This window comes from Moschus berezovskii, chromosome 27 (assembly GCF_049115385.1).
Source record: "Moschus berezovskii isolate FMDL1 chromosome 27, NW_MosBer_1.0, whole genome shotgun sequence".
NCBI lineage: Eukaryota > Metazoa > Chordata > Mammalia > Artiodactyla > Moschidae > Moschus > Moschus berezovskii.
Genome location: NC_142486.1, coordinates 3430892 through 3456153, shown reverse-complemented (window position 1 = coordinate 3456153; position 25262 = coordinate 3430892). Strand labels below are relative to the sequence as shown.

The 25262-nt window shown below is 58.1% G+C and overlaps 2 protein-coding genes across 6 annotated transcripts in view; both read left to right on the top strand.

Moving 5' to 3' along the window:
* Nucleotides 1–9111, top strand: part of FBXL18 (F-box and leucine rich repeat protein 18) — a 62567-nt gene extending 53456 nt beyond the window's left edge. Inside the window, exon 6 of one of the 2 annotated variants that reach the window (XM_088833337.1) lies at nt 8654–9111. In XM_088833337.1, coding sequence (XP_088689463.1) covers nt 8654–8981 — 328 coding nt within the window. In that variant the 3' untranslated portion in view covers nt 8982–9111. The remainder of the gene's footprint in view (nt 1–8653) is intronic. The other variant, XM_088833335.1, reaches the window with a different exon arrangement.
* A 12486-nt stretch (nt 9112–21597) lies between these two features.
* Nucleotides 21598–25262, top strand: part of TNRC18 (trinucleotide repeat containing 18) — an 84009-nt gene continuing 80344 nt past the window's right edge. For all 4 annotated transcript variants that reach the window (XM_055410387.2, XM_055410384.2, XM_055410385.2 and 1 more), the window contains exons 1-2: nt 21598–21975; nt 23872–24304. In XM_055410387.2, coding sequence (XP_055266362.2) covers nt 24118–24304 — 187 coding nt within the window. In that variant the 5' untranslated portion in view covers nt 21598–21975; nt 23872–24117. The remainder of the gene's footprint in view (nt 21976–23871; nt 24305–25262) is intronic.

The window sequence follows — 25262 nt, the reverse complement described above, 5'->3', positions numbered from 1 at the left end:
CGTTTGTGGCCCCCAGGCTCTAGAGCACTGCTTGTACGGGCTTGGACCAGGGGTTGCAGCCGTGCCTCCGCGCTGGCGGGCGGGGTCTGTGCCACCGAGCCCCCAGGGACGCGCTCGCCACGCTCTTAGACCCTCATTGCCGCCCCCACTGTCCCCAGTAAACTCTCAGGTAGGAGGCTGGGCAGGTGGGAGGGAAGGGAGACAGAACGGCCGAGGTTGAAATCACGCATTTCATTCACTCATTCGCCTTGCTACAGCCTCAGCGGACACCAGTGGCCTGTGAGGGAAGGCAGGGTCCGCGTGCCCCGCTCCCCGGAAGCCTTCCGTCTCCGCAACCTTTCTGGCAAGCTGGTTCCTGGACATCACCTTCGAGAGGTGGAGCCTTCAGCCCCATTTTACAGATGAGGAAACCAGGTCCCAGGGGAGCAAAGGCCCAGATCCCTTCCTCCACAACCTGGCTGGCCTTCGCAGGGACAACTTGCAGACTGTGGCCGAGGAGTTGAGGGAAAGTGAGGGAACCCCTGTGGGGAAGTGGGAAGTGACACAGGAATGGGAAGGAGTGTTAGTGAGCAGGACCATGGGCAACCAGCATTCAAGCCCCCTGGGAGATAGCAAAGGTCACATACCTCCGAGCTCTGCCACCTAAGGGCTAGGGAGCAAAACACTGATCTGATCCACTAACTCCTATCCGTCAGGGTGTTAATCCTCTCCCACAGTCAAGCTGTGGGTGCTGAGAAATCCGTCAGATGTGCTGATGCTGGAAGTTGAAAGTTCAACTGGAGGGATCTACACCAAAATAGTAAAGATAAGAGGATGTGGGATAGAATGTCAGGAACTTCAGCAGTCATATTGTGATTGTGAGGCAGTGGTGAAGTGAATAGTGTTAAAGTCTGAGGTGAATAAGCTACTGAGCTAACCTGCCTCCCCACCCCCGCTCCCCACCAGGAACACTTCTGGGTACCATGTAGCACTTGGAGGCAGAGAGGAACACAGCCATTCCTGCCCCAAGACTCCTACAATTGGGCAGGGGACACCTGAGTCCAGGCTGGGATTCGGCATTGAGGGGCCTTTGGAGTCAGGAAGAGGCACCCACCGAGGAGGTGGAGCCTGGACTCAGAACCATCCGAGGAATGTTTCTTGTTTTATTATTATTTTACAATTTTTTTGATGTGGACAGTTTTTAAAGTCTTTTTTGAATTTGTTATAATATTGATTCTGTTTTATGTTTTGTTTTTTTGGCTGAGAGGCATGTGAAATCTTTGCACCCCGACCAGGGTTTGAACCCCCATCTCCTTCATTGGAAGGCAAAGTCGTAACCACTGGACCACCAGGGAAGTCCCTGGAGAATGCTTTTGTGAGTTGAACTGTGTCCCCCACAGAAAAGATCTAGTGAAGTCCTAACCCCCACCTGCTGCCCATTAATGGTGAGCATGACCTTACTGGGGAGCCAGGTCTTCAAAGAGACCATCCAGTTAAGATGAGGTCGTTAGGGTGGGCCCTAATTCAGTGTGACTGGTGTCCTTAAACGAAGAGGAGGAGGCAGAAACATGGGAAGACCATGTGATGGCTGGGACCGAGATTGGAGTGACTCCGCACCACGGAAGGGGTGCTGGGCACCCTCAGGAGCCAGGAGAGAGGCTGGGAAGGATCCCTGCAGGTTTCAGAGGGAGCAGGCCCTGCTGGCACCTTGATCGTAGACTCCTGGCCTCCAGACTGGGAGCGAGCTCGTTTCTGTCCTTCGAAGCTGCCCAGTGTGGGGCTAAGTTACGAAGGCCCCTGCACACCGGCCCAGACGTGCAGGGTGGCTGGGAAGAGGTGGGGGCTGCCCTGGAGTGACCCCTACCGGCTTCTCACAGGAGCAGGTGTGTGGGGGGGGTGTGCACGCACGTAAGCACGTGGGTCTCAGCCGTGCTCTGGGAAGGCTCAGGTCCTCCGCGTGATGTTTAAATACCAACATCAAAGCAGCCTGAGAGGATCCAGGCGGGCAGATCCATGCTGCAGACACAATAAAGGCTTGGTGACGGCTATTTTTAGCCAGGGCTCCTGGCCAGGCTGCCTTGGCCCCACCATCCTGCGTCTGAGACGCTGTGGGCCGGGCGGGTGTTAGTGTGGCAGTGGTGGGCGTGGGCATGGAGAGAACCCGGGGTGGTCGCTTGCCCAACAGGCTCCTTGGCTCCCATGGAGGCTCTTCTGGGGGAGGGTGGGGTTGTTCTCCCAGGAGCAGCACCCGCTGAGACCCAAGAGAGATCCCCCACCCTGCAAGTGTGGCCGACTTTCTCTCCAGGATGCTAGCAAATCAGACTGGTGTGGATGCACCCAGCCAGGGAGTGGCAAAAAAACGCTTGACTTGGCCTGGCCACCTTCCCTCTCAGTCGTGTCCGACTCTCTGTGACCCCATGGACTGTAGCCCACCGGGCTCCTCTTGCCCAAGAGATTCTCCAAGCAAGAACACTGGAGTGGGTTGGCATGCCCTCCTCCAGGGGATCTTCCTGACCCAGAGACAGAACCCACATCTCTTATGTCTCCTGCATTGGCAGGCAGGTTCTTTACCACTAGTGGCCCCTGGGCCACCCTCACCCAGTTTTCTTGGCTGAGTGGCATGTGGGATCTTAGTTCCCTGAGGAGGGATCAAACCTGTGCCCCCTGCATTGGAAGTGCAGGGTCTTAACCAGTGGACCGCCAGTGAAGCCCCGCCCTCACCACATTTTCAGCCTAATCCCACACTGGGCACCGCGGTCTTTCTGGTTTCAAAGACCATGCCACCAGTTGGTACAAAGCATAGCACACAGTCCTGTCTTTACTAGGCTCAGGATTTTGTGGGTCAGGAAATCAGGAAGATGCTGGGCAGTTCCTGGCAGTCATCTGAGAGCTCTGCGGACTGGACCCAGGAAGGCTGGTGGGGCAGGCAGGTGATGCTGGCGGAGGTGGGGGCCCAGCAGAGGCTCTGGGCTGAGGCCCTGCTTTGTGGCCTCTCCATGTGGCCGGGGCTTCCTTGCAACCAACCTGGTGGCCCCAAGTTCCTCAGACCTCTCTTTTACCTGTCCCCAACACATGGACAGTCACGCAGAAGCATGTGGTCTCTCCTGACCCAGCCTCGGATCCCAGAGGCCACGCTTCCACCCTGTTCTTTTGGTCAAAAGTGTCGGGCCTGTCCTGGTTCAGAGTGGGGATTCACACTCCCCCTTTTGGTGGGGGAGTGTTTTAAAACTAACACTGGCCACAAGGAACTTCCTCAGATGTGGACGTCTGTCTGCACTGGCCCCCACTCTGAGGCTGGCTGGGCCCCTGCCTACCTTCCCGGTCACACGCCAGGCTCCTCCAGGTGGACGGCTCGGTGGAGGAGGGTCTGGGTGAAGACCTGGGTCAGGAAGATCCCCTGGAGGAGGAAATGGCAACTGGCTCCAATATTCTTTTCTGGAGAATCCCATGGACAGAGGAGCCTGGCGGGCTCCAGTCCGTGGGGTCGCAGAGAGTCGGACATGCCACAGTGATTGAGCCCACACAAGGTGAAAGGTGGCCCTCAGGGTGGACCCTGATCCAGCGTGACTGGTTTCCTTTAAGAGAGATCAGGGGGACTTCTCTGGCGATCCTGTGGTTAAGAATCCACCTCATAATGCAGGGGACGAAGGTTCGGTCTCTGGTTAGGGGACTGGGATCCCTCATGGCCCGTACGGCCCCCAGAAAGTTAGAAGATAAAAACTTTCAGTTAAACAAACTACATGGAAAACAAAGACGGTGAGGGCTCAAAACTCACTGCTTTCTAGTTTTTTCCCTGCAGTTTGCTTTCTTTCTTTCATTTTGGCCACGTTGTGAGACCGCAGAACTCCCCTGACGAGGCTCGAACCTGTGCCCCCTGCGGTGGACACGCGGAGTCTTAACCACTGGACTGCCAGGGAGTCTAGGACGATTCACTCTTTTTTTGTATGATTTTATTTAGTTAGTTTGGTGTTTTTGGCCACGCTGGGTCTCCATTGCTGTGTGCGGCCTTTCTCTAGTTGCGTCCCCGGCTTCTCATTGCAGTGGCTTCCTTGTGCGGAGCCCAGGGCTAAGTGCACAGGCTTCGCGTGTTGCGGCCCGCCGGCTCTAGAGCACAGGCTCCACAGCGATGGTGCACAGGCTTAGTTGCAAGCGGGGTCTTCCTGGCTCAGGGATTGAACCCGTGTCTCCTGCCTTGGCAGGCCGCCAGGAAAATCCCCACCATTTCCTTTTGTTATGCTTTTGAGGCTGTTTCCATTTACCATGTCTGTAACTACGCCTCATAAAGGTAGGTCACTGCCCATCTTTGTCTGAGTCCACGTACAGTGGCAGCTCAAAGTTGGGAGTATTTAAGGCACAGAGATGAGCAGATGCTATGAACCAGTTCAACCTGTGCTGAACTTTCACCAGCCCTTAGCACCCACTGGCATGGTACCCATGGCACGAGTCTGGGAGGGGGGCGGGGGCCTGGAGTGCAGGCCTCCAGTGGGGGGATTATGAAGCCCTTTTCGGCAGAACCCCACATTTTAGGTATCTGTGGCCACGTAAGAAGCCATCCCAGTTCTAGTGGCTCACCAGGACAGGCATTTATCTCGCTTGTGAATCTGTACTTTCGGCAGCTCTTGGCGGGGTCAGCTCAGCCCTGCCCCACGTGGGGTCTGCTGGGACATGTCCAGGGGCTGGGCGCCCACCTCCAAAGTGACCCCTGGGGATGAAGGCCGGCAACCAGAGGAGCCTGGCGTGCTCAGCCCATGGGCTCCCAAGAGTTGAACATGACTTAGTGACTGAACAGTAAATTGCTTCCCCACCCGCTTCCTCGAAGCAGGGCCCCCCGGGTGCCAGGCTCAGTCGGGCAGTGGGTGGCCGTGTGGATGGCTCCCGGTGTGAAGCACTCACATCAGCGTCCACTTGACAGATGAGAAGACAGGCTGACCAGGCTCACGGAGGAGAAGTGGACGGAGGTGGGGCTTGTTCCCCCATCACCCTCCTTTGCACCCATCCACAGCCCCGTCCCTGTTGACTTAGGCCCCTGCTGCCTCCAGCCAGACTGGGCTTCCAGCCCATTCTGAGCCTCTGTTGCGTGATGCTTGGGGAACAGCTCCGACTGATGGTGAACTGAGCTGACACTGTAATTTGTACCTTGAGTACGAAGATGCGGTTGTCACCGGAAGAGACCTGAAACCTGCCATGAATAATTCCTGTGTTCTCAACAGAACACCGATAAAAGGAGCCTCTGAATAAATAACACTCAGCCCACCCAGGCATGAAGGGGAAGACAGATGCCTGGGATCATCGGAGCTGGGCTCCTGTGGATGAGGTGGCAGGGTCTTGTTCCCCGGGGACAAGCCACGGCTCGTGGGCAGGCAGTCAGCAGGGCCACGGTGGGCAGGCCACGGCCACTGTCGCCTGTGCTGGCCCAGGATGGCCAGTTGCCTGGGACAGGAGGCCTTACCTGATTCTCTTCCTTCCCCCAGGCCCTGCTGGGACTTTTTTGACCTAAGCAGAGGCTGACCTTCCAGCCTGGAAAGCCTGTCTTTGGTTTTTCTGCCTAGTAAACTCTTCATCCTTGAAAACCTGCCAGAATGACATCATTCCACTCATTCATCGAGTGGACATTTCACTGCGATCTACTGGGCTGGGCTTGGGGGCAAGAGTAATAATCAAGCGCAGGAGCTCTGGGATGGTCTATAGTGTGTATGTCTGTATGTATCATTTTTATATATTTTATTTGTTTGCCTGTGCTGAGTCTCTGCTGCGGCCTGTGGGGTCTCCAGTTGCAGCATGTGAACTTTTAGTTATGGCATGTGGGGTCTGGTTCCCTGACCGGGGACCGAACCCACTGCACCATCAGGGAAGTCCCTGGGCTGCATCATGGACGGAATGTCTGCTGCTGCTGCTGCTAAGTCACTTCAGTCGTGTCCGACTCTGTGTGACCCCACCAGGCTCCCCCGTCCCTGGGATTCTCCAGGCAAGAACACTGGAGTGGGTTGCCATTGCCTTCTCCTTGAATGTCTGTTCAGTTCAGTTCAGTTCAGTCGCTCAGTCATGTCCGACTCTCCGCAACCCCATGAACCACAGCACGCCAGGCCTCCCTGTCCATCACCAACTCCCGGAGTTCACTCAAACCCATGTCCACAGAGTCGGTGATGCCATCCAGCCATCTCATTCTCCGTCGTCCCCTTCTCCTCCCGCCCCCAACCTTTCCCAGCATCAGAGTCTTTTCCAGTGAGTCAACTCGTCGCATGAGGTGGCCAAAGTATTGCAGTTTCAGCTTTAGCATCAGTCCTTCCAATGAACACCCAGGACTGATCTCCTTTAGAATGGACTGGTTGGATCTCCTTGCAGTATAAGGGACTCTCAAGAGTCTTCCCCAACACCACAGTTCAAAAGCATCGATTCTTCGGCGATCAGCTTTCTTCACAGTCCCACTCTCACATCCATACATGACCACGGGAAAAACCGTAGCCTTGACTAGACGGACCTTTGTTGGCAAAGTAATGTCTCTGCTTTTTAATATACTATCAAGGTTGGTCATAACTTTCCTTCCAAGGACTAAGTGTCTTTTAATTTCATGGCTGCAATCAGCATCTGCAGTGATTTTGGAGCCCAAAAAAATAAAGTCTGACACTGTTTCCACTGTTTTTCCATCTATTTCCCATGAAGTGATGGGACCAGATGCCATGATCTTTGTTTTCTGAATGTTGAACTTCAAGCCAACCTTTTCACTCTCCTCTTTCACTTTCATCAAGAGGCTTTTGAGTTCCTCTTCACTTTCTGCCATAAGGGTGGTGTCATCTGCATATCTGAGGTTATCGATATTTCTCCTGGCAATCTTGATTCCAGCTTCTGCTTCTTCCAGCCCAGCGTTCCTCATGATGTACTCTGCATAGAAGTTAAATAAGCAGGGTGACAATATACAACCTTGACGTACTTCTTTTGCTATTTGGAACCAGTCTGTTGTTCCATGTCCAGTTCTGACTGTGGCCCCCCGCCCAAATTCATATGTTGAGCTCCTATCCCCCAAAGATGATGAGGAGGTGGGGGTATTAGGGAGTGGATAAAGTTATAATGGTAGACCCCAAACGAATGGGGTTAGTGGTCTTGTAAGAGAGACCCTAGAGAGTCTCCAGTCCCTTTCCCCACGTGCAGACACAGTGAAGAACAGCCGTTTGTGAACCAGGACGCAGGCCCTCTCCACACACCAAATCTGCCGAGGCCTCGATCTTTGACTTTTAGGCTCTGGAACTATTTCTAGGGAGAAATAAATTTCTATCGTTTAAGTCACCCAGGCTATGGTATTTTTGTTACAGCAGCCCAAATGAACTAAGAGAGGCTGGCTTCCCCCCACCACATAATTCATAAGTTGAAATTCTAGCCCCAGTGCCTCAGAATGTCTTTGGAATATGTGTGTGTGTGTGTTGGTCACTCAGTTGTGTCTGACTCTTTGTGACCCCATGGACTGTAGCCCGCCAGACCCCTCTGTCCTTGGGATTTCTCAGGCAAGAATACTGCAGTGGATTGGCATTCCCTTCTCTAGGGGATCTTCCGGACCCAGGGATTGAACCCAGATCTTCGATTCTTTAGTGTCTGAGCCACCAGGGAAGCCCTGTATTTGGAGACAGGACCTTTATTTATTTATTATCTTGGCCGCACCACACAGCATGTAGGATCTCAGTTCCCCAACCAGGGATTCAACCTGTGCCCCCCGCCCTGGCAGTGGAAGGGCAGAGTCTTAACCACTGCACCCCCAGGGAAGTCCCAAGAGAAGGGAACTTTAAAGAGGCAATTAAATTAAAATGAGGTCATTGGGGTGAGCCCCAATCCAACAGGACTGGTGTCCTTACGAGAAGAGATCAGGACACAAATAGTCACAGAGGAAGGACTGTGTGAAGACGCAGGGAGAAGACGGCCGCCTGCAAACCAAGGAGAGAGACCTCAGAGGAGAGCAGCGCTGCTGACACCTCGGAAGATGGGCCCCCAGAAGCGTGAGAAATACGCTTCTGTGGTTTAAGCTGCCCTTTGTTGTGGGGCTTCCCAGGTGGTAAAGAATCAGGCTGCCAGAGCAGGAGACAAAAGAGACTCAGGTTTGATCCCTGGGTTGAGAAGACCCCCTGGAGGAGGGTATGGCAACCCCACTCCAGTATTCTTGCCCGGAGAATCCCATGGACAGAGGAGCCTGGCGGGCTCCATAGGGTCCACAGGGTCACAAAGAGTAGGACGCGACTGAAGCGATTTAGCACGAATGTCTTTGTTGCGGCGGCCCAAGTGGACTGAAGCAGCCTCTTAGGCTTGTAGACAGTTGCAGGAGGGGTGATGGGGACCATTGGGAGGGAACAAGATGGTCAGAGACCTGTTTTTCAGCTCCGTCTCAGGGGTGCGGGTTGCATCCTGCTTCCTCTTTATCCCCGCCCTGCCTTTCGTCCTACCTGGTTATGTAGAGATCTTCCTTGTCCTCTAGGTGTTTGAGGTCTTCTTTGCGTGTTCAGAATGTGTTCTGTGAGAACTGTTTCATTCATAAATGTATTCTTGATGGATCTGTGGGAGAAGGTGAGTCCATGTGGAACTCACTTCCTCCTACTCCACCATCTTGCTTTTAAGATTTTTTTTTTTTGATGTGGACCATTTTAAAAGTCTTGATATTGTTTCTGTTTTATGTTTGGGTTTTTTCGATCACAAGGCATGAGGGGTCTTCGCTCCTGGACTGGGGATCGCACCTGCACCCTCTACGTTGGCTGGTGAAGCCTTGGCCACTGGACCGTGAGGGAAGGCCCTACTTTCTCATCTTGGCTGGAGCTCCTGAGAGATCCGAGTTCAAGTCCCTCCTCCATCGTCTATCACCATTCCGCCCTGGGACCTTGGACGCACCCCTTCCCCAACCTGGGCCTCCGTCTGCACGTTGTAACAAGATTCCAAGGCACAGCAGTGCAGTCACCCACATCACACCCAGGAGGACCTCTGCTGCCACCTGCAGCCTCGGTGGCCCAGGCAGAGGCGGCGCTTCCTGAGCCTCTGTTGGCCTCTCGGAGGTGAAGCGATGTGACTGAAGCAGGGTCAGCGGCAGATGGCCATAGGAAGGGGCCCCAGAGGCAGATCCCTGCATTTAGGATGTGGGCGCCGGCAGTGTATTTGGGGGGCCACCCAAGAAAGATAGGGGAGGACACAGGCAAGGAAACAGCCAGAACAAGGTGTGCAATTGGGTTTTTATCATTAAAAATGGCTTATTCGCGTATTATTTTTAGTTTTTTGGTTGCGCTGGGCCTTTGTTGCTGCAGGCTTTGGTCGCGGCTCGCAGGCTGCTCGCTGCAGTGGCGCTTCTGGTTGCGGAGCACGGACTCTAGGGTGCGCGGCGTCAACAGTTGCGGCACGCGGGCTCAGTACTTGTGTCACACCAGCTTAGTTGCTCCGAGGCTCGTGGAATCTTCCCAGACCAGGGATCAAACCCGTGTCCTCTGCGTTGGCAGGCAGATTCTTAGCCACTGTACCACCAGGAAATCCTTTATCATTTTTTTAAAAAGTGGAGTATAGTTGATTTACAATGTTGTGCCAATCTCTGTTGTCCAGCCCAGTGACTCAGTTACACACATATATACATTCCTTTTTCAAGGGTGGTAATTTATTTCTTTAATATTTATTTTTACTTATTTGGTGGTGCCGGATCTTCGTTGCAGCATGTGGGATTCTAATTGCCTGATCAGGGATTGATCGAACCTGGGCCCCCCACTTTGGCAGCTTCTTAGCCGCTGTTATCTGTGGCCATGTAAGAGGCAAGACCACCAGGGACGTCCTCATTCTTTTTTCTAATAGTCTGTTCCATTATGGTTTCTCCCTGGAGATTGGATCTAGTTCCCTGTGCCGTCCAGGAGGACCTTGTTTATCCATTCTAAATGAGACTGTTTGCATCCACCAACCAGCCCCAAACTCCCAGTCCTTCCCTCTCCCTCCCCCAACCAGGGCTCAGCCTGCCGGGGACCCTGGAGACACTGTAGAACCTGGCAGGGGGCATGGATGCTCTCTAGTCAAGGGTTGCTGGGTGGGCAACTTCCTGCCCCTTCTGCCTGCCCTGACCAAGGGAAGCCCCCCAAGTCACGGCAGCTTCTGATTGCAGACCCTCCCATTAGGAGGGGAATGTGTGCGCTGCCCTACACTACGAGACCTCAGTCTCCTCTTCTGCCTCGCGGCTGGCTGGAGGACCCCAGTCCTTCTGCGGGAGGGGCTTCCCTGGCAGTTCAGTGGTTAAGAATGCGTCTGTCAATGACGGGGACACGGGTTCGATCACTGGTTCAGGAAGATTCCACTTGCCTTAGGGCAACAAAGGCCGTGGGCCACAGCTCCTGAGCCTGTGCTCTGGAGCCCCATGAGCTGCAGCTCCTGAAGCCCGTGCACCTGGAGCCTGTGGTCCGGAATAAGAGAAGCCACCGCCATGAGAAGTCCGAGCAGCAACCGGAGAGGAGCCCCCGCTCGCCGCAACTAGAGAAAGCCGGTGCAGCCAGGAAGACCCGGTGCTGCCAAAACAAAGAGAAGAAACCCAGAGACAGAACCTCTCAGAGAGGGGGCGCCAGGTGAGGACACACAGACAGAGGGGGGGCGGCCTTGTGACAATGGGGGCAGAGATCAGAGTAAAGCAGGTTTTTAAGCCAAAAAACGCCAAGAACGCTGGCCGCCACCAGGAGCTGGAAGAGAGGCCCAGAGCAGATTCTCCATCGCGGCCCCGGAGGCAGAAGCAGCTCTGCTGACACCTTGACTTTGAACTTCTGGCCTGAACCGTGAGAAAGTAAATTTCTGCTCTCTGGGTGAGAAGGTGACGACGGGACGGCATCATTGACTCAAGGGACATGAGTTTGCGCCAGCTCTGGGAGTTGGTGATGGACAGGGAAGCGTGGTATGCTGCAGTCCATGGGGTTGCAAAGAGTCGGACACGACATAGCGATTGAACAGCAGCAGCCACCTAGTTTGTGGCTGTTGGCATTGGCGGCCCCAGGCCAGCAATAGAGTTGGCTTCAGTCGTGTCCTGGTCAAAAAGTGCCGGGGCAGTGACCTGGGGACAGGGCTGACCACAGTCCACGCAGTGCCAGCTGGGAACCCATCCCCTCCTGGGCACCTGCTCAGTACCCAGTTGCTAGTAGAGGGAGTGAGGCGGTGGTCACCCGGAGCACGGGGCTTCTGTGCCCCCTTGGCTCCCTGAGTGCCTGTGAGCATTCAGAACTGTGTGCCTCTCAGGCCCATCTGCATGGCATTGTAAGCACAGCCCTCTGCTTGATCGCAGGAAAGGAGCTCCACTTTACAGCCAGGTATACTGAGGCTCGGAGAGGGGAAACGGCTTGTAAACGTCATATACCAAGTGAATGGCAGAATCGGGCTTGAACCCAGGTCGGCTGGCTCCTCAGATCCCTCCTGCTTCCTTCTGGGATCATTCTGCCAGCACCCCCCAGCACGGGGAGCCTGGCTAGGGACAGACAGCACTGAGTCCGAACCCCACCATGGAAGGGTGACTCCATGTCTTTTTTCTGACCTTGCTCTGGAAGTCACGGTATCACTTCACGTGTCTGGTTAGAGACACAAGATCCCACCTCCACTGGGAGAAGTGTCAAGGTCATGGTGTAGAAACGGGACACATCCTCGGAGGATACAATGTGTCACGACAGCCACTTGGGGAGCCTGGCCCCAGGCCCCTGTGGCCTTGGCATTGTATCATCCGGAGCTGGGACTGTGACCTGGTGATCAGGTGTGGGCAGGGTGTGGCGAGGGGCTGGCAGAGACAGACCCAGAGAGGAGGAGGAGAAAGGGGAGGAGGGGCAGGCAAAGGCAGGGGAGGGGCCGGAGAAAGCCTCCAGGTTTGCGGCTGGCAAAGCCCCGCCCGTGGTGAAGCACTGCCTCTGGGGCAAGGCTTTGTGGAAGAATCTCATCCATCAGCCATTCCTCAGGCCTGATTAGATCTTGCCCTTAGAGAAGAGTGTGATGGGAAGACAGCTCGTTGGCAGTCTGTTTTCTGTCCAGCGTTTCCATCTTTCCGGATAAGCCGCCGGGGAATTGCCTCTTTGTTGCTGCACGTGGCCGTAGCCTACCACAGAGGGAAACTGGAGGTTCGTAGGAGAGGATGGGGTCAATGGAAAGATGATTAAAAATTGAGAGGGAGGGAGGGGGTCCTCGGTCCACCCAGGGCATTCGGGCGTCAGTAGTTGAGGCACGTGGAGTTGGTAGTTGCGGCTTCTGGCTCCTCTGGGCACAGCCCGGGCGCCAGAGCACAGGCTTGATAGTTAGTGTGCAGGGGCTTTGCTGCTCCGTGGCAGGTGGGATCTTCCCGGATCAGGGATGGAACCTGTGTCTCCTGCATTGGCAGGTGGATTCTTTACCACTGAGCCACCAGGGAAGCCCTCTTTTTACTAAAAAAAAAAAAAAAATCAATTTATTTTTGGCCGCATCAGTTCTTAGTTGAAAGCAGGAGGGATCTTCGTTGTCACGAGTGGGCTTAGTAGTTAAGGCGTGTGGCCTTAGTTGCCTCGAAGCATGTGGGATCTTAGTTCCTTAACCAGGGATTGAACCTACATCCGGGCACTGGAAGGTGGACTCTTCGTCTCTGGGTCACCAGGGAAGTCCCTGTGCTTAGTTGCTCAGTCACTTGCAATCCCCTGGACAGTAGTCCACCAGGCTCCTCTGTCCCTGGGGATGTTTCAGGCAAGAATACTGGAGTGGGTTTCCATTCCCTGCTCCAGGGGATCTTCCTAACCCAGGGATCGAACCCAGGTCTTCCGCACTGCAGGCAGAATTTTTATCGCTGGAGCCACCAGGGAAGTCCCTGGGGCCCACTTAAAACCTCTCTTTCTTGTTTTAGGTGGAGGCCCCGTGTGACGTGGCTCCTCCCACTGCTCCTGGGCCTTCTCCTTGGCAGCGCTTACCATGCTCAGGGCTCTCTGTTAACCAGCTGTCCCCTTCTCTGGACTGGAAGCCCCACAGGGAGGGGAATTCTGGTTCATTGTGTTCATTTTATCATCAGGCCCTAGCACAGATCCTGACGTGTACGTATTTGTTAAACAAACACAAGGGAATAAATACAAGGAATGATAAATGCTCTGGCAGTGAGAGTCCTCTGTGATGAGCCTCTCTTCCCCGGGATGACCTTACATGGAGGTGGACAACTCAGGAAATCTAAGTGGCCTGGGATGCTGAGTCACCACATGGAGTTCAGCTGCCCTGGAGGGTTGCCCAGGCTCAGAGCAGACCACGTGTTGGGGAGAACACGTTCGTGTGAGCTGTGTTGAACTACTGAGATATTGGGGATTTTTGTCACTGCAGCGTAACCTCACCCATTCTGACGATGCACCACGAACAACAGGAGACCTGACCCCCTGGGACTCCAACCCTCCTCTCGATGCCGTCCCACTTCTGTTCGTTTGTTTCAGTTCTGACTCCTGTGGACGGTGTGGGAATTCCCTGGCAGTCCAGCGGTCAGGACTCCATGCTTCCTCTGCCAAGGCTGTGTGTGTGTGTTTGATCCCTGGTTGGGGAACCAAGATCCTGCAAACCCTGTGGCTTGGTCCAAAAAAAGAAAAACTAGGCTGGTGTATTAGTTTGCTAAGGCTGGTATAACAAAAGGCCATTGACTGAAGCCATACCAATGGATTCTCTCTCAGTTCTGAAGGCGGGAAGCCCAAGGTCAAGGTGCGGGCCGTGTCAGCTCCTTCTGGACTAAGGGGCAGGATGTCTTCCAGGCCTCTGCCTCTGTCTGCATCCCGTTTGTATGAGGACACCAGTCCTACTGGATCAGGGGCCCACCCTACTCCACTGTGATCTCATCGACCCTATTTCCAAGTAATGTCACACTTGGAGGTATTGGGGGTCAGGACTTGAACACATGAATTTTGGGGGGTAGGTATTCAACAAACAGCAGAGGGGCTCCACGAGGAAGGTCCAGGGGAGCTGGGCCAGACAGAAGAGGGTGGGGGAGAAGCCACATATTTCCAGCAGGAGAAGCCACGTAAGCAGGCCTTTCTGGCAGGGTGGCTCTAGAAGGTTCTTAAGAGACTCCCTGCGGCTGCAGAAAGTATGTGAGTGCATGCGTGCATGTGTGTGGGGGTGGGGCTGCCTCTCGCTCCTCTCTGGGTGGAGACAGAACAAGACAGGCAGAGAAAGTGGAGGGACACGGGGCGGGGGGAGGCTGTCAGGCTTGATCTTTGTGGGTTTGTTTTTGACTTTCTGCTGACTCTGGAAATGGCCTGACAGGGGTAGGGGTGAGAGAGAGGCAGGCAGGCGAGAGAAGCTTTCAGAGCTGTAGCCATGGGAGATGTTTGTATTTTCTGCTTGAAAGAAAAATGCCAAAGAAGGATTAAAAAAAAAGGAGGGAGGGGGTGAAGACAGTGAGAGACGCTCATGTGTGTGACTGACACACACACGCATGCACGTCCTGGAAGCCTGTGGAGCAGGAGGCTCCTGGGAGGCCTGGGGAGCAGATTTGGTTCTGCTGCCCGCTCCCTAGAGAGGGCAGCAGGGGCCGCGGAGGACCGGTGAGGATCACGGAGACGCAGAGCCAGATTGAAACCTGGCTGGCTGGCTTGTTGTCACCCAGACTGGGCGACCTCTGGAAGGCAACTCACTTCTGTGGCTCCCGGGGACCCTTTGGATGAGTGTGTCTCTAACAGGAGCACAGCCGTGTGCAACAGGTGTGTGTAAGGAGCAGAATGAATACCTGGAGGAATGCCCAGACTGGGGCGGTGTGTCAGAGTCTAGGAGACCCTGAGGGAGACGGGAGGTGGGATTCTCCAAGGATGTGCTGAGCCCGAGCTCCTCCAGGTAAAGGGGGCCTCTGGCCCCCTGAACTCCTGACCAAAGAGCCCTCCCAGATGGGAATGGGGGCCAGGCTCCTTCAGTCAGCCTGACCTTACCCTGCCCCTACCAGGCCCAGGCCCAATGGGCTCCCATTAACCTCTGACCCCTGTTGCCTCCCCATCTCCCAGGAGAAGGTGGAGAGGGTGGACGAGGCAAGGCAGTGGGGGGTGGCAGGCTGGGTTAGTGCAGTCAGCTGTGAAGCTTCTCTCAGCTAGCCGTGGTCAGGCTGGGGGCTCCCAGGGGTGCTGAGACTCCCTGTTGGTATCCCCCATTGCCCTGCGCCCGCGTGGGCCTGCCGCTGCTTTCTGCACCTCGGATTTCTGGTCTGTTTAATGGGCCGGACAGCACCCATGTCAGAGAGCGGTCCAAGCCTGCACAGAACAGAGGTTCACATCAGAAGGAATTTTCAGACGGAAGGAGAGGAAGCCAGAGCGTCCTGCTGTGGATGCAGGTGGGCTGGGCTGGGTGTGCAGGGGCCACGTGGGTCAGGGAGGTGGGCAGGGGCAGAGACGCCTCTGGGGGGCCAGGCTGCCCGCGGAAGGAATTTACTCCGGAGCTCTCAGCATGCACAGGCCTGCCGGGCGGGGTTTCAGAGGCCCAAATGGAGCTGCCAGCGGGCAGCAGAAGAGGACCTGGAGGAGAGGGGCGGGCAGCCCCTCGGGGGGCACCGACTCCCCACCGTAGAGTGCAGTGCCCTTCCCCCGGCACCCCCCCCTCGAGCACATGGGCTGCCAAGCCCTCCATTAGTCACCCTGGCCGCTGACATACATAAATCCCATTAGTCACAGGCATACACACAGGCTTGTGGAACACACCCAGGCACACCCAGACAAAGAAGGCCCCCACAGAGGCCTTGTCTGTGCCCCATGTTCCTTCCCTGGGTGCCCAGAACAGTGTGGGGACCCTAGGCACTCAATGGACACATGGTCAGCTTCACCCTCCAAATACTGCCAGCCCCCCAAATAACCACAGCTGCCCCATCCCCTAGGCACACTAGTACCCCAATAAGCGCCCCCTGAATGCCCTTGGCCAGTCCCTCTTCTGCTCCTCTGTGGAGTGGGAGGGGGGCTTGGCTGGCACGCAGGGCCCCTCCCCGTGCCTGTCCCCCGACGGGTCTAGCAGGAGATCCAGTCCCCAAGGTCAGCAGAGCTCCTTAGCAGGCGGCCCCCGGGTTGATTTATTGGCGGTTTATTTGGAGAAACACTACCGCTCTTGGATTCTGGAGGAAAAAAAAAACATGCTCGTGGTGGACTTTAACCTTGGGCTAAAACCGCAGCGCTTTGTTTTCGGAGGCGCTTCCTGGGGCGCCGCGGGGCTGGGGCTGGGGAAGGCGCAGCCGGAATGTGGCTCGGCTGCCTCTCCACTCCCAGGCTGCGTTCCCGCTGCCGAGGGGAGCGTTCAAATTCTTCTGGGCTCGGCCCCCAGGCCTCGGTCCCTTCACTTGTGCTTTTAGAAATTCTAGGAAGGAGCCGAAGCTCCCTGGGTAAGTATTTCTCAGCGAGGTTTCCAAACCCTCCGCCTCCGGCATCTTCCACGTGCCAGTTTGCTACCGTGTCACTGGCACAGGGAAGATCCCAGGAGGCACGGTGAGTGTGTAAATGGTGTGTGTGTCTGTGTGTGTGAATGCCTCCCCCTTCGGCGGCTGTCCCCACCAAAGTCCAGGAGGCTGTCCAGAGGTGGCTGTCCTGATGAATAGCGCGCACTGCCTGCTTGTCGGCAGATGCAGGGCACTGGTGCGAAGGCCTGTTCCCCGCCCCTCTGGCAAAGAGACAAACAAAGCTGGTGACATTAAGCGTTATTATTGCAAATCCACCCCATCTGGATCAGTCCCCCTCTACCCGCCCTGCTCCTGCCTGAGGTAGAAAGACTGCCGCCCCTACCAGGCAGCCTCCAGCGCTGGACCCATTCCTGCTTTCCCGCTGGTTCGCCTGTTTGCGACAGAGAGGGTGGCCGATGAGGGGCCGAACTGGGTCCAGACAGGGAATAGCAAGGAGGAGACGGGGCTGGCACTGGGTGGGGAACCAGACGAGCCCTTTGCCTACAGGCGGGGTGCCTGGAGACCCCATTTGCCCCTTGATGCACACAAAAAGCCCCCCTCCCCACATGGCACACCCACAGAGCGCTCCAAGGGCAGAAGGGTGGCCCAGAATGGCCGCAGAGTCCGTGCTGGGAGGCTGGGTTCTGAGAAGCCACTGTGACCCAGCCGTCGCCCCAGGGTGGCTACACAGAGCCCGAACTGGGCTCAGGCAGGCGGCGGCGCGCGCCCGCTGCAGCCTCACTTCGCCTTCCGAGCAGTAAGCGCGTGGCTGGGCGCCCCTACCCCAGGGAGCGGTCAGGGGAGGCCCAGGCCCCCTCAGGGTCCCACGGCCGCAGGGATGGAAGCTGGTGGTGCCCCGTGGACAAGGCTGTTCGTTCCCTCTCTGGCCAACAGGGAAATTTCTGACTCGACTCCCTGCTTAGTCTCGGGGCCTCCACGCCCTGACCTGGAGGACAGGGTGTCGGTGCGGTCCAGACGCCTGCCTCACCTGGAATACCGGCCCAGGCAGTGGGAAGGAGCACCCCCCCACTGCGCCCAGATTTATGGCCCCAACCGGCGCCCTGTGCCGGAGACTGTCTCCGTCCCCTTAGAGCCAAACAGTCGAGTGGAAGACCCGACCCGGCCTGGGGAAGAGGCCAGGGCTGGAGGCGGAGCCGAGCGCCGCAGGGATCCGCGGGACCGGCCGGCCGGCCAGACGCTCCGGGGTCCCGGCTCTGTGTGTGGTGCGCACCGGCCCCTGCGGCTTTCCGGGCTCAGGCGCCACGTCCTTGAGTTTCCTGGCGGGTCGGGACTGATCTCGGCGGGGCTGGTCGAGCCTCAGCTCGGCACCGAGTCGTGACTGGGCCGGTCCCGGCAAGAGGATGGCAAGCCTGGCTTTCCCGGGCGGGGCCTCTCCGGGTTTTAGCAGCACCCGGGCCAGGAGCTCCCTGGTCGTCGGATCTGGAACCTGAAAACAGGCGCTTAAAAGCCTGCGACACGGCTTCCCAAGCGGGCAGCGGAGGCCGGCGAATTCCTGGGGCTGCCTTCACGGAGAGGCTGGTGGAGGGCGAGGATATCGGCCCCGCCGCACAAGGCGGCTTGGGGCAGGTGGTGGAGGTGGCTCGGGTGTCCTCGTCTAGGAAACGATGGTTTCTTTTCGGGGGTTGGGGTGGGGAAAGGGTCGGGGAGAATGCCGTCCCCGTGGCCGGCCACACCAGCATTCCGGGGAGCGCAGGGTTTGACCCTGAATTGGGCAGGATTGCCCCAAAGTGCGCAACGCTCAGCCCGCGCAGCAACAAAGGCGCGGCCAGGGAGCGCTCAGTCCAAGGTTGGCCTGTCCTTCGGTTTTAAAACAAAGCGAAAGAATATTGTCAGTCGGGCTGCGTCCACCGAACTGGAGACCCAGGAACGTACAAAAGGCCTCGGCTTTGGCAGCCCCGGACATGACGGCGGACAACAGCGCGGGCCTGGGCGGGTTCTCCGGGGACTGAGGTTTGGGGTTGCGAGGAGGTTCCCCGCTTCAGCCGATTTTCCGCCCAGCCAGTACAAAACACCCGTACACACACACTGCGTCAACACACTTTTTTGGCCGAGGATCCTGCCGAGTAAACACAAGTATGCGGGGGAGGGGCGGAAGATGGCGGCTGGACCCGGGGGCGCCGCGGGGTCCGCGCGCTCCGGCCCGCTCCGCGCCGGGCGCCCAGGCCCGGCTTTATATTGAGTGTGGCCACCAGAGCGGGGAGCCTGTTTCCCCAGACCGCGAGGGCCGGCCGGTGCCCCCGAGGCCCCCTACGAATGGTGGGGGGTCTTGAAAGCAGCCGGGACTGCGCCCACCTCTCCATTTGGGATCCGTCCTCCGCCCTTAAGATGGCTCCCGGCCGCCTGTTTACCCGGCAGCGGCGGGGCGCGGGCGGAGAGGGCCAAAGATCGGGGCGCACGCAGGTCGGCCCGCACCCCAACCCGCGCTGCAGCTCGGAGACCCGGCACTGCCCGGCACGGTCTGTCCGGCGAGCCAGGAGGAGCCGCCGCCGCCACCACCACCTCTGAGTTCCCAAGCCCTGCACCCGAGCAGCTCTGGCCTGGGGCTCTGCGGGTCGCGGGTATGCGCGGGGAGGGCGGCACAAGGGGGCTGCAGCCCACAACGGGCCGGGGTATGGGGCGGGAGGAGGCCTACGTTTGACCCCCGAACCTCGGCCACGCCGACAGCGCACACTTGGAAAATGCAGACGCCATTGGCAAATCCAGGGCAAACAGGCACAATTTTTATTAGCAACTAAATGATTTATGGCACACATACCGCGCCGGCACAATTACGGCGTCTTGGAGCATCCAGGGGTGAAAACATTAAACATTTATAAAAATAGGCTTTTGTTTTTTTCCACCCCCGCAAGCCCTTTGTATTCCCCACCCCAACTCTCTCAACATTTTTTTTTCTCGAGCTATATTAAAACAAAGAAGAACATTCCAGATCCCGGGTGGGGGTATTGGGATGGGGGATCAGTGTTTGGGGTCTGAATACTGAGCGATGGGGGCTCGGGAGTGGGAGGGTTTACTAGGAACCCACAAAGGCCTCTGGATAAGATTGGAGACTCTCGGCGCCCACCCGGGCTGCGCCCCCACGCAGGGCCCCTTCCCCGGCTTCGGCTTCCATCAGCCTCGCGCAGCTCAGCTGCATTTACTTTACTTCTACAGTCACCCCCCCTCCCCCCAAGGCACACAACACAATACCTCCTTTCTCTAACCCCCTCTCCTCCCGGTTTGTGCTCCCGGCCGTCCCGGGGCTGCACCGGGAGCCTCCGGCCGCCACTGAGACCTGCGTGCCCTGCTCCACCACTCCTTCCCCTCGGCTCCGGCTATTTTCGAGGCTTTCTTTCCTTCTCTTCCCTCCTCCCTCCCCCGCACGCAGAGCTCCAGCTTCCAAAAGAGGGCAGCCTAGAAACCAGCGCAGGAGGCTCCAGGAAGGGCAACTTGAAACTGCCCTCAGGAGGCTGAACTTTTTTTTTCCCCTAAAATTTATACAGGAATTAAATTAAGACACCCCCATTTCGTTCTCCAAGCCTACCCCCTTCTTTTTCTAAAAGTGGAGTAAAGAAAATAGAACGAATGGGCGCGAACTAGCTCATTATCCCCCCTCCTCCAGAAAAGTTGCCTTAAAAATGGATTGGGAAAAAAAAAATAGAACGAACGATGCAAAAACGCTGAGTCCGCAGCGAGGGGCGAAGGAGCGGGCTTCTCTTGTTTTAATTAAAATCTAATCACCGCGGTCGGTCTCTGAGGCAGGATCGGAAAGGAATTCTGCCCCTCCAAGCTTCCTTTCGAGGGTACGTAATGCCTAGCTGGGCACGGGTTCCTGCGGGGCTGCGGAGGGTGCGGGCGCCCAGGACGGCCCCTACGGCCGCGTCCGCACTCCTCGCGCCCGCAGCCAAGTAGGTTGCCGCGGGCAGCTCCCGGCTACTCAACCCAGAAAGGATTTTGCTGAAAGCGCAAAATAAAAGTACAAAGTCTGGGGGATTGGGGCTCCCCTCCCCCTCCGGCCGCTGCGGCCAGCCAAGCACTTTTTGGGTTTGGCTGCTGCTTCCTCTGAGCTCAACAGATTTTTTTTTTCCCGGTCTCGCCCTCCCTGGAGGGGGCGCGGCGGATGGAAGGCGAGAGAGGCCCCCAGCCAAGAGGTTTTTAATATTACACTTTAATAGGTTTCAGAAGGCCCCGTGGAGAAATGCTAATAGGCTGAAATGTCAGAATCGAGAGGGAGTCAGTTCGCGCTCAGCCGATCTAATCCTTTTTTCTGCTCTGATATATTTTTTTTTTTTGGTCGGGGGGAGAGAAAGGGAGGGGAGCGCCCACGCAAAGAGAGCCTTTGGGGAGGGGCGCGAGGCAAAGCGCCGCAGCCCCGGCCGGGGCGAGCGGGGGGCGCGCCCTGGCCCGCGTTTCTATAGGAACCCCTTTTAGAAGATTAGAAACTCACCCGCTGCCCGCCGCCGCGGCCTCTCCAAAATATTAATCAGTAACCATCTGACACCGCGTTTCAGGGAGGAACCCGCAGACCAAGGCTAGGAAAACGGCCCTCTCGCCAGCCCTTCCCACCCAACCTCGCTGTTCGGGGAGAGGGAATGAATCGCTGCTTTGTTTTAAAGCAAGGTGGGGGGAGGAGGGAAAAAGCCGCCCTTGTCCGTTTTGGCGTCTTCCACCGCGCGTTCTAGAAGGCGCGCCTCGGGCGAGGTGGGGAGCCGGGGGGCCCCGGGCGCGGGGCGCAGCCCGCCGGGCCCCCGGCCCTTGCCGACTCGCTCGGCTTGTCACCTCCTCCCGCGAGCAGGAAGCTGACAGGCGGCCCATTAAACCGCGCCTTGCAAAGCCCAGGATTGCGGCGACAACCATCTTCCTCTATTCTGATCACTCAGCCCAGACGCTGGGGGAGGGGGGAGGAAAAGGGAGGAGGAGGAAAGCGGGGGGGTCTGAGCTGGTGAAGGGGGAGGGCTGCCTAGAAACGGCCCAGAAAAATTCTCACCACCAGTTTTGATCATTCAGCCCCGCCGAGGGGAGCCTGGAAACTGCTGGAGCCCCTTGGTCCGTAATTGGTTTTATAGGAATGGCCGAGGGCCAGGGTGTTTACATGCGCGTGATGGGCGGCGCGCACGGCCAATGGGTGGCGGCCAGGGGCCGGCCTGCGGGGAGGCGGGCACCCGGGAACAATGCGTGTTTCTTCGCCGGAGAGTGTTCCCCTCCCCCAGTCGCCCCCTCCCCCCCCGCTGGTTTTTTTTTTTTTTTTTTTAGATCCAGCGAGAGGAACTTGAAAGGGGGGTTGTGTAATGTACCTTTTCCAATCCCGGGCTGTATATGGAGATTTGGGATTCTTTAAACCGGCGCTACCTGGATTTTATTAAAAAGCGGGGAGCTCGGCGGGAGGAAAGCTGGCTTTTCCGGGGGCTGCGGGAGCCCGGCCGCGGGAGGGCGGAGGAGTTGGCGCGCCGAGCGCTCGGCCCGGGGAGCGGTTTTCTACCAAAAAAAGGAAAGGCGGGCAAAAAGTGTGAGGCGGCTGCGGGTGGCAAAGGGGAGCTGCGGCCGCGGGATGGCGGGCAGCACGGGCGCCTAGCCGCGCCGGGAGCCGGGGCCGCCACCGGAGTCACCGTCGCCGGAGCCCGGATCTGGGAGCCCCGCCGCGCCAGGTACGCCGCCGGGCCGCCCGCCTGCCCCTGGCCGGGCACGATGGTCTCCAAACTTCTCCAGATGGCCCTCACCCCACCTCTCCCTCGGGGTGTGCCGGGGATTCCCGCAGCTCTCCAGCTCTGGAGAACAGAATCGGGGAGACCAGGGCCGGCTTGGTGGGGCGCCCTGGGAGGGGTGGGGGCGAGTCCCTGAACCCTGGGCACCCACCTGAGCCCCCAGCCCTGCTCTAGCCCGCCCAGCCCGGCTGAGGGGCGTCGGTTCCCTTCTCGGTTCCCGGCAGGCGGCGGGGGAGCCAGGGACGCCTAGACATTTTCGATTATAGGCTGTTTTTAATTAAAAGCCGGAATTCAGCCATTTTAACTGCATTTAAGAGGGGGAGAAAAGTAGGGAGAACGCAGCAGAGCCCGCAGATGGCCGAACCAGCTTCTCTATCAGAGCAAGGGTGTTGCGGGGGGCCTCACCCCGACTTCCCCAAAGTGGGGTGCTGGGGTATGCCCCGAAGCGCTGGCTTTTAAAGGAAAGCTACACAAAGAACAGTTTAAAAAAAATCACGGAAAGCTCGTCTCTTCCATAAGACATGTATCTTCGGATGTGGCGATCTTAGATTTTTTCCAAAGTAAACGCGGATCTGGTAACCAGAGCCTGATGGGAGGCAGCGAGGGAGGGAGCGGGTGTCTGTAACCAAGGCCGGGTTAAAATAAGCACCCTTAGCAAACTTGGGGAGGGAGTCTGGAGGACCCCGGGGGGTTGTGGCTGAGAGGGTCTGCAGGTCCCGGGCCTGGGAGCCAGCTGGTGGCGGGGCGGAGGGCGGGCAGCCTGGGAGCCCGGTGGCTTTGGCGAGATCGGCGGCTCTAGGAGAGTCCCGGCCTCTTGGAATCAGGAATCCGAGCTGCCGCGGGCAGACAGAGGGCGAGGGGAGGGTTGGCTCCCAGACCCCCATCCCGCCCCCACGGGAATCGACAAATCTTTTAAACAAACAGCTTTAAACAGGAACTACGCGGGGATTTGCCCAACGCTGGGGAGGGCGCCCCTCGGTCGGCCCGCGCCGCCAAGGTTTTCTTTGTAGGTTATTTTTGGGGTCGGGGGCAAGCTAGGGTAGGAGCGAGACCCCTGAGTGCCTCCCTTCCTCTCTGACGCCCCCCAAATCCCCCGCGCTAGGCCACGTCCTCGGGCCGCAAGATTCCCAGGCCAGGGCGTTGGAAAATGAAACCAAAGCTTGTTTTGAAGGATTCTTTCCAGTCCTCAGGCGAGAATGCCACGTCTCGGTCCTCGGACTTAGACTGTAGGACTCATAGTGGCCCGAGGGGGGTGGCTAGAGGGGGCGATGAATCTCTTTAAAAATAAGAAACCCACTTAGTATCCTCTGTCGTGAAAAAAACTAATCCCGCGGCTAGGGGCGAGCTCAGGGAAGCCAAACTCAGGAAAAGAAGACAAGGGCCCCCAAAGGTTAAATATTAAACTTTTCGGATCAGATAGTGACATAGTGTTTAGGGAGACATTTCGCACCGCTCACGGGAAGGTTTCACGGTTTGAAACCCTGGAGTATGTGACGCCCAGGAATCTAACACACTTCGGAGGTTTGTATTGACGCGCTCCGGGCGCAGCTGAGGGGCCTTCCTCAGTTTCGGGAGCACCCGTGAGCGGCCGAAGCACAGTCCGGGCTGGCCAGTTTTTGAGCCGGGTGCGCAGGAGCCTGAAGCCGCCGGAGGAAGGAGCATGAAATTGAACTTTTTATGGAAAAGGGGCTCCTCCCAGTTTCACTTCTGGCCTCTTCGGCAGCCCCCGGTCCCAAACGGCAAGACGAATTTCTGAACTTGTTTCTTTTTCCCCTCTCCTTTTTTTTTTCTCCTCCCCGCTTCTGTTTCTTCCGCGGCCCGTCTCCTCTCGCCGCCAAGACGCCTTGTGCGCCGCCTCGCGCCGCTCCGCCTGGCCGCCCAGAGGGGCCCCGCCGGCCGGCCGTGCGCCTCGGGCCGCGGGCCCGCAGCCGAGCGCAAGCCCCGCTGGCCGCCGCCGCCGCCATGCACGCCGCGGAGCCCTCGCCGCCCGAGGACTCTGGGACTACGCCGACGCCGAACTTTTAGGTCCCACTGAACGAGGCCCGCGGGCCGGGTGGGGGGCTGGCCGCGGCACTCCCGCGGAGGATGGATGGCCGAGACTTCGGGCCCCCGCGGTCCGTGCACGGCCCCCCGCCGCCGCTTCTGTCTGGCCTGGCCATGGACAGCCACCGCGTGGGCGCGGCCACGGCCGGACGCCTGCCCGCTTCAGGCTTGCCCAGCCCGCTGCCGCCCGGAAAGTACATGGCCGGCCTCAACCTGCACCCGCACCCGGGTAAGTGCCCTGCGCAGTGCCCGCCCCCTCTTGTCCTCTCGGGATCCTGCGGGGGAGGCCGGCCCCGGGGAAACTACCAGGTCTGTTCCCCTATCCCCGAGCTCGCACTGGGGATTCGGCCCTTCCTTCTCCCCCGACCGGTACCACGGGGTACGATCAGGCCCAGGGGGGTCTCTCCGCCGGGGGCAGAGGCCAGTCTGGAGGCCCTGACGGACAGGGGAGGTCGACTCTGTAGCCTTCCCCGGTGCCTCCGGCTCTCCCGAGGAGTTCCAGTGGGCCAAAATCGGAGCCCCCAGGGGCGATTCCAAATCCGGGGCTCCTGCAGTTGGAGCCTGGGCTGGAGTTTTCAAAATCTGGGCGAGAAAAGAAAAAACCCTGCTCCACACCCTTTGGAGACGTCTGCACCAGAGCTGCAATGCTTTTCTTGGCAAATGTCCTTTCAGGCGCCGTGCTCCGGGGTCGGTCCTTAACTTCTAGTCTCTCGTGTGGGGTCTCCAGCTAGTCCGGGCGCTTGGTGTGAGGGGGGTGGGTGGGCAAGAGAACAGAGATCCCCAACACTGGAACTCGGCCTTCAGCGGGCGGGCCGGCTGCCCTTGAGAAGACCCCGCGTCCCCGGGGAACGGTGGCAGGACCCGTACCCCGGGAAGAGGGCAGCAACGCGGGCCCTGGAGACCCCTTATTCTCCGGCAGCAAGGCCGGCGGGCCCCGCCGCAGGGATGCAGACTCTGGGCGGCCGCCATCCCGAAGCTTGGGGACGGAAGCGGCGCGGGAGCCGATCGGCCGGCACGATCCGCGGCGGGAACACTCTGGGTCTGAAATGGAAGCGCGGGCGGACAAGGCCCGCTGGATCCTGCCGTTTCCCCAGCGGGGCTGCCCAGGCTCGGTGGGGACCGCGCGGGAGAGGGGGAAGCCTGCGTCGGCCTCTGCGGTCTGGCGGAGGGACCCCCAGACCTGCCTT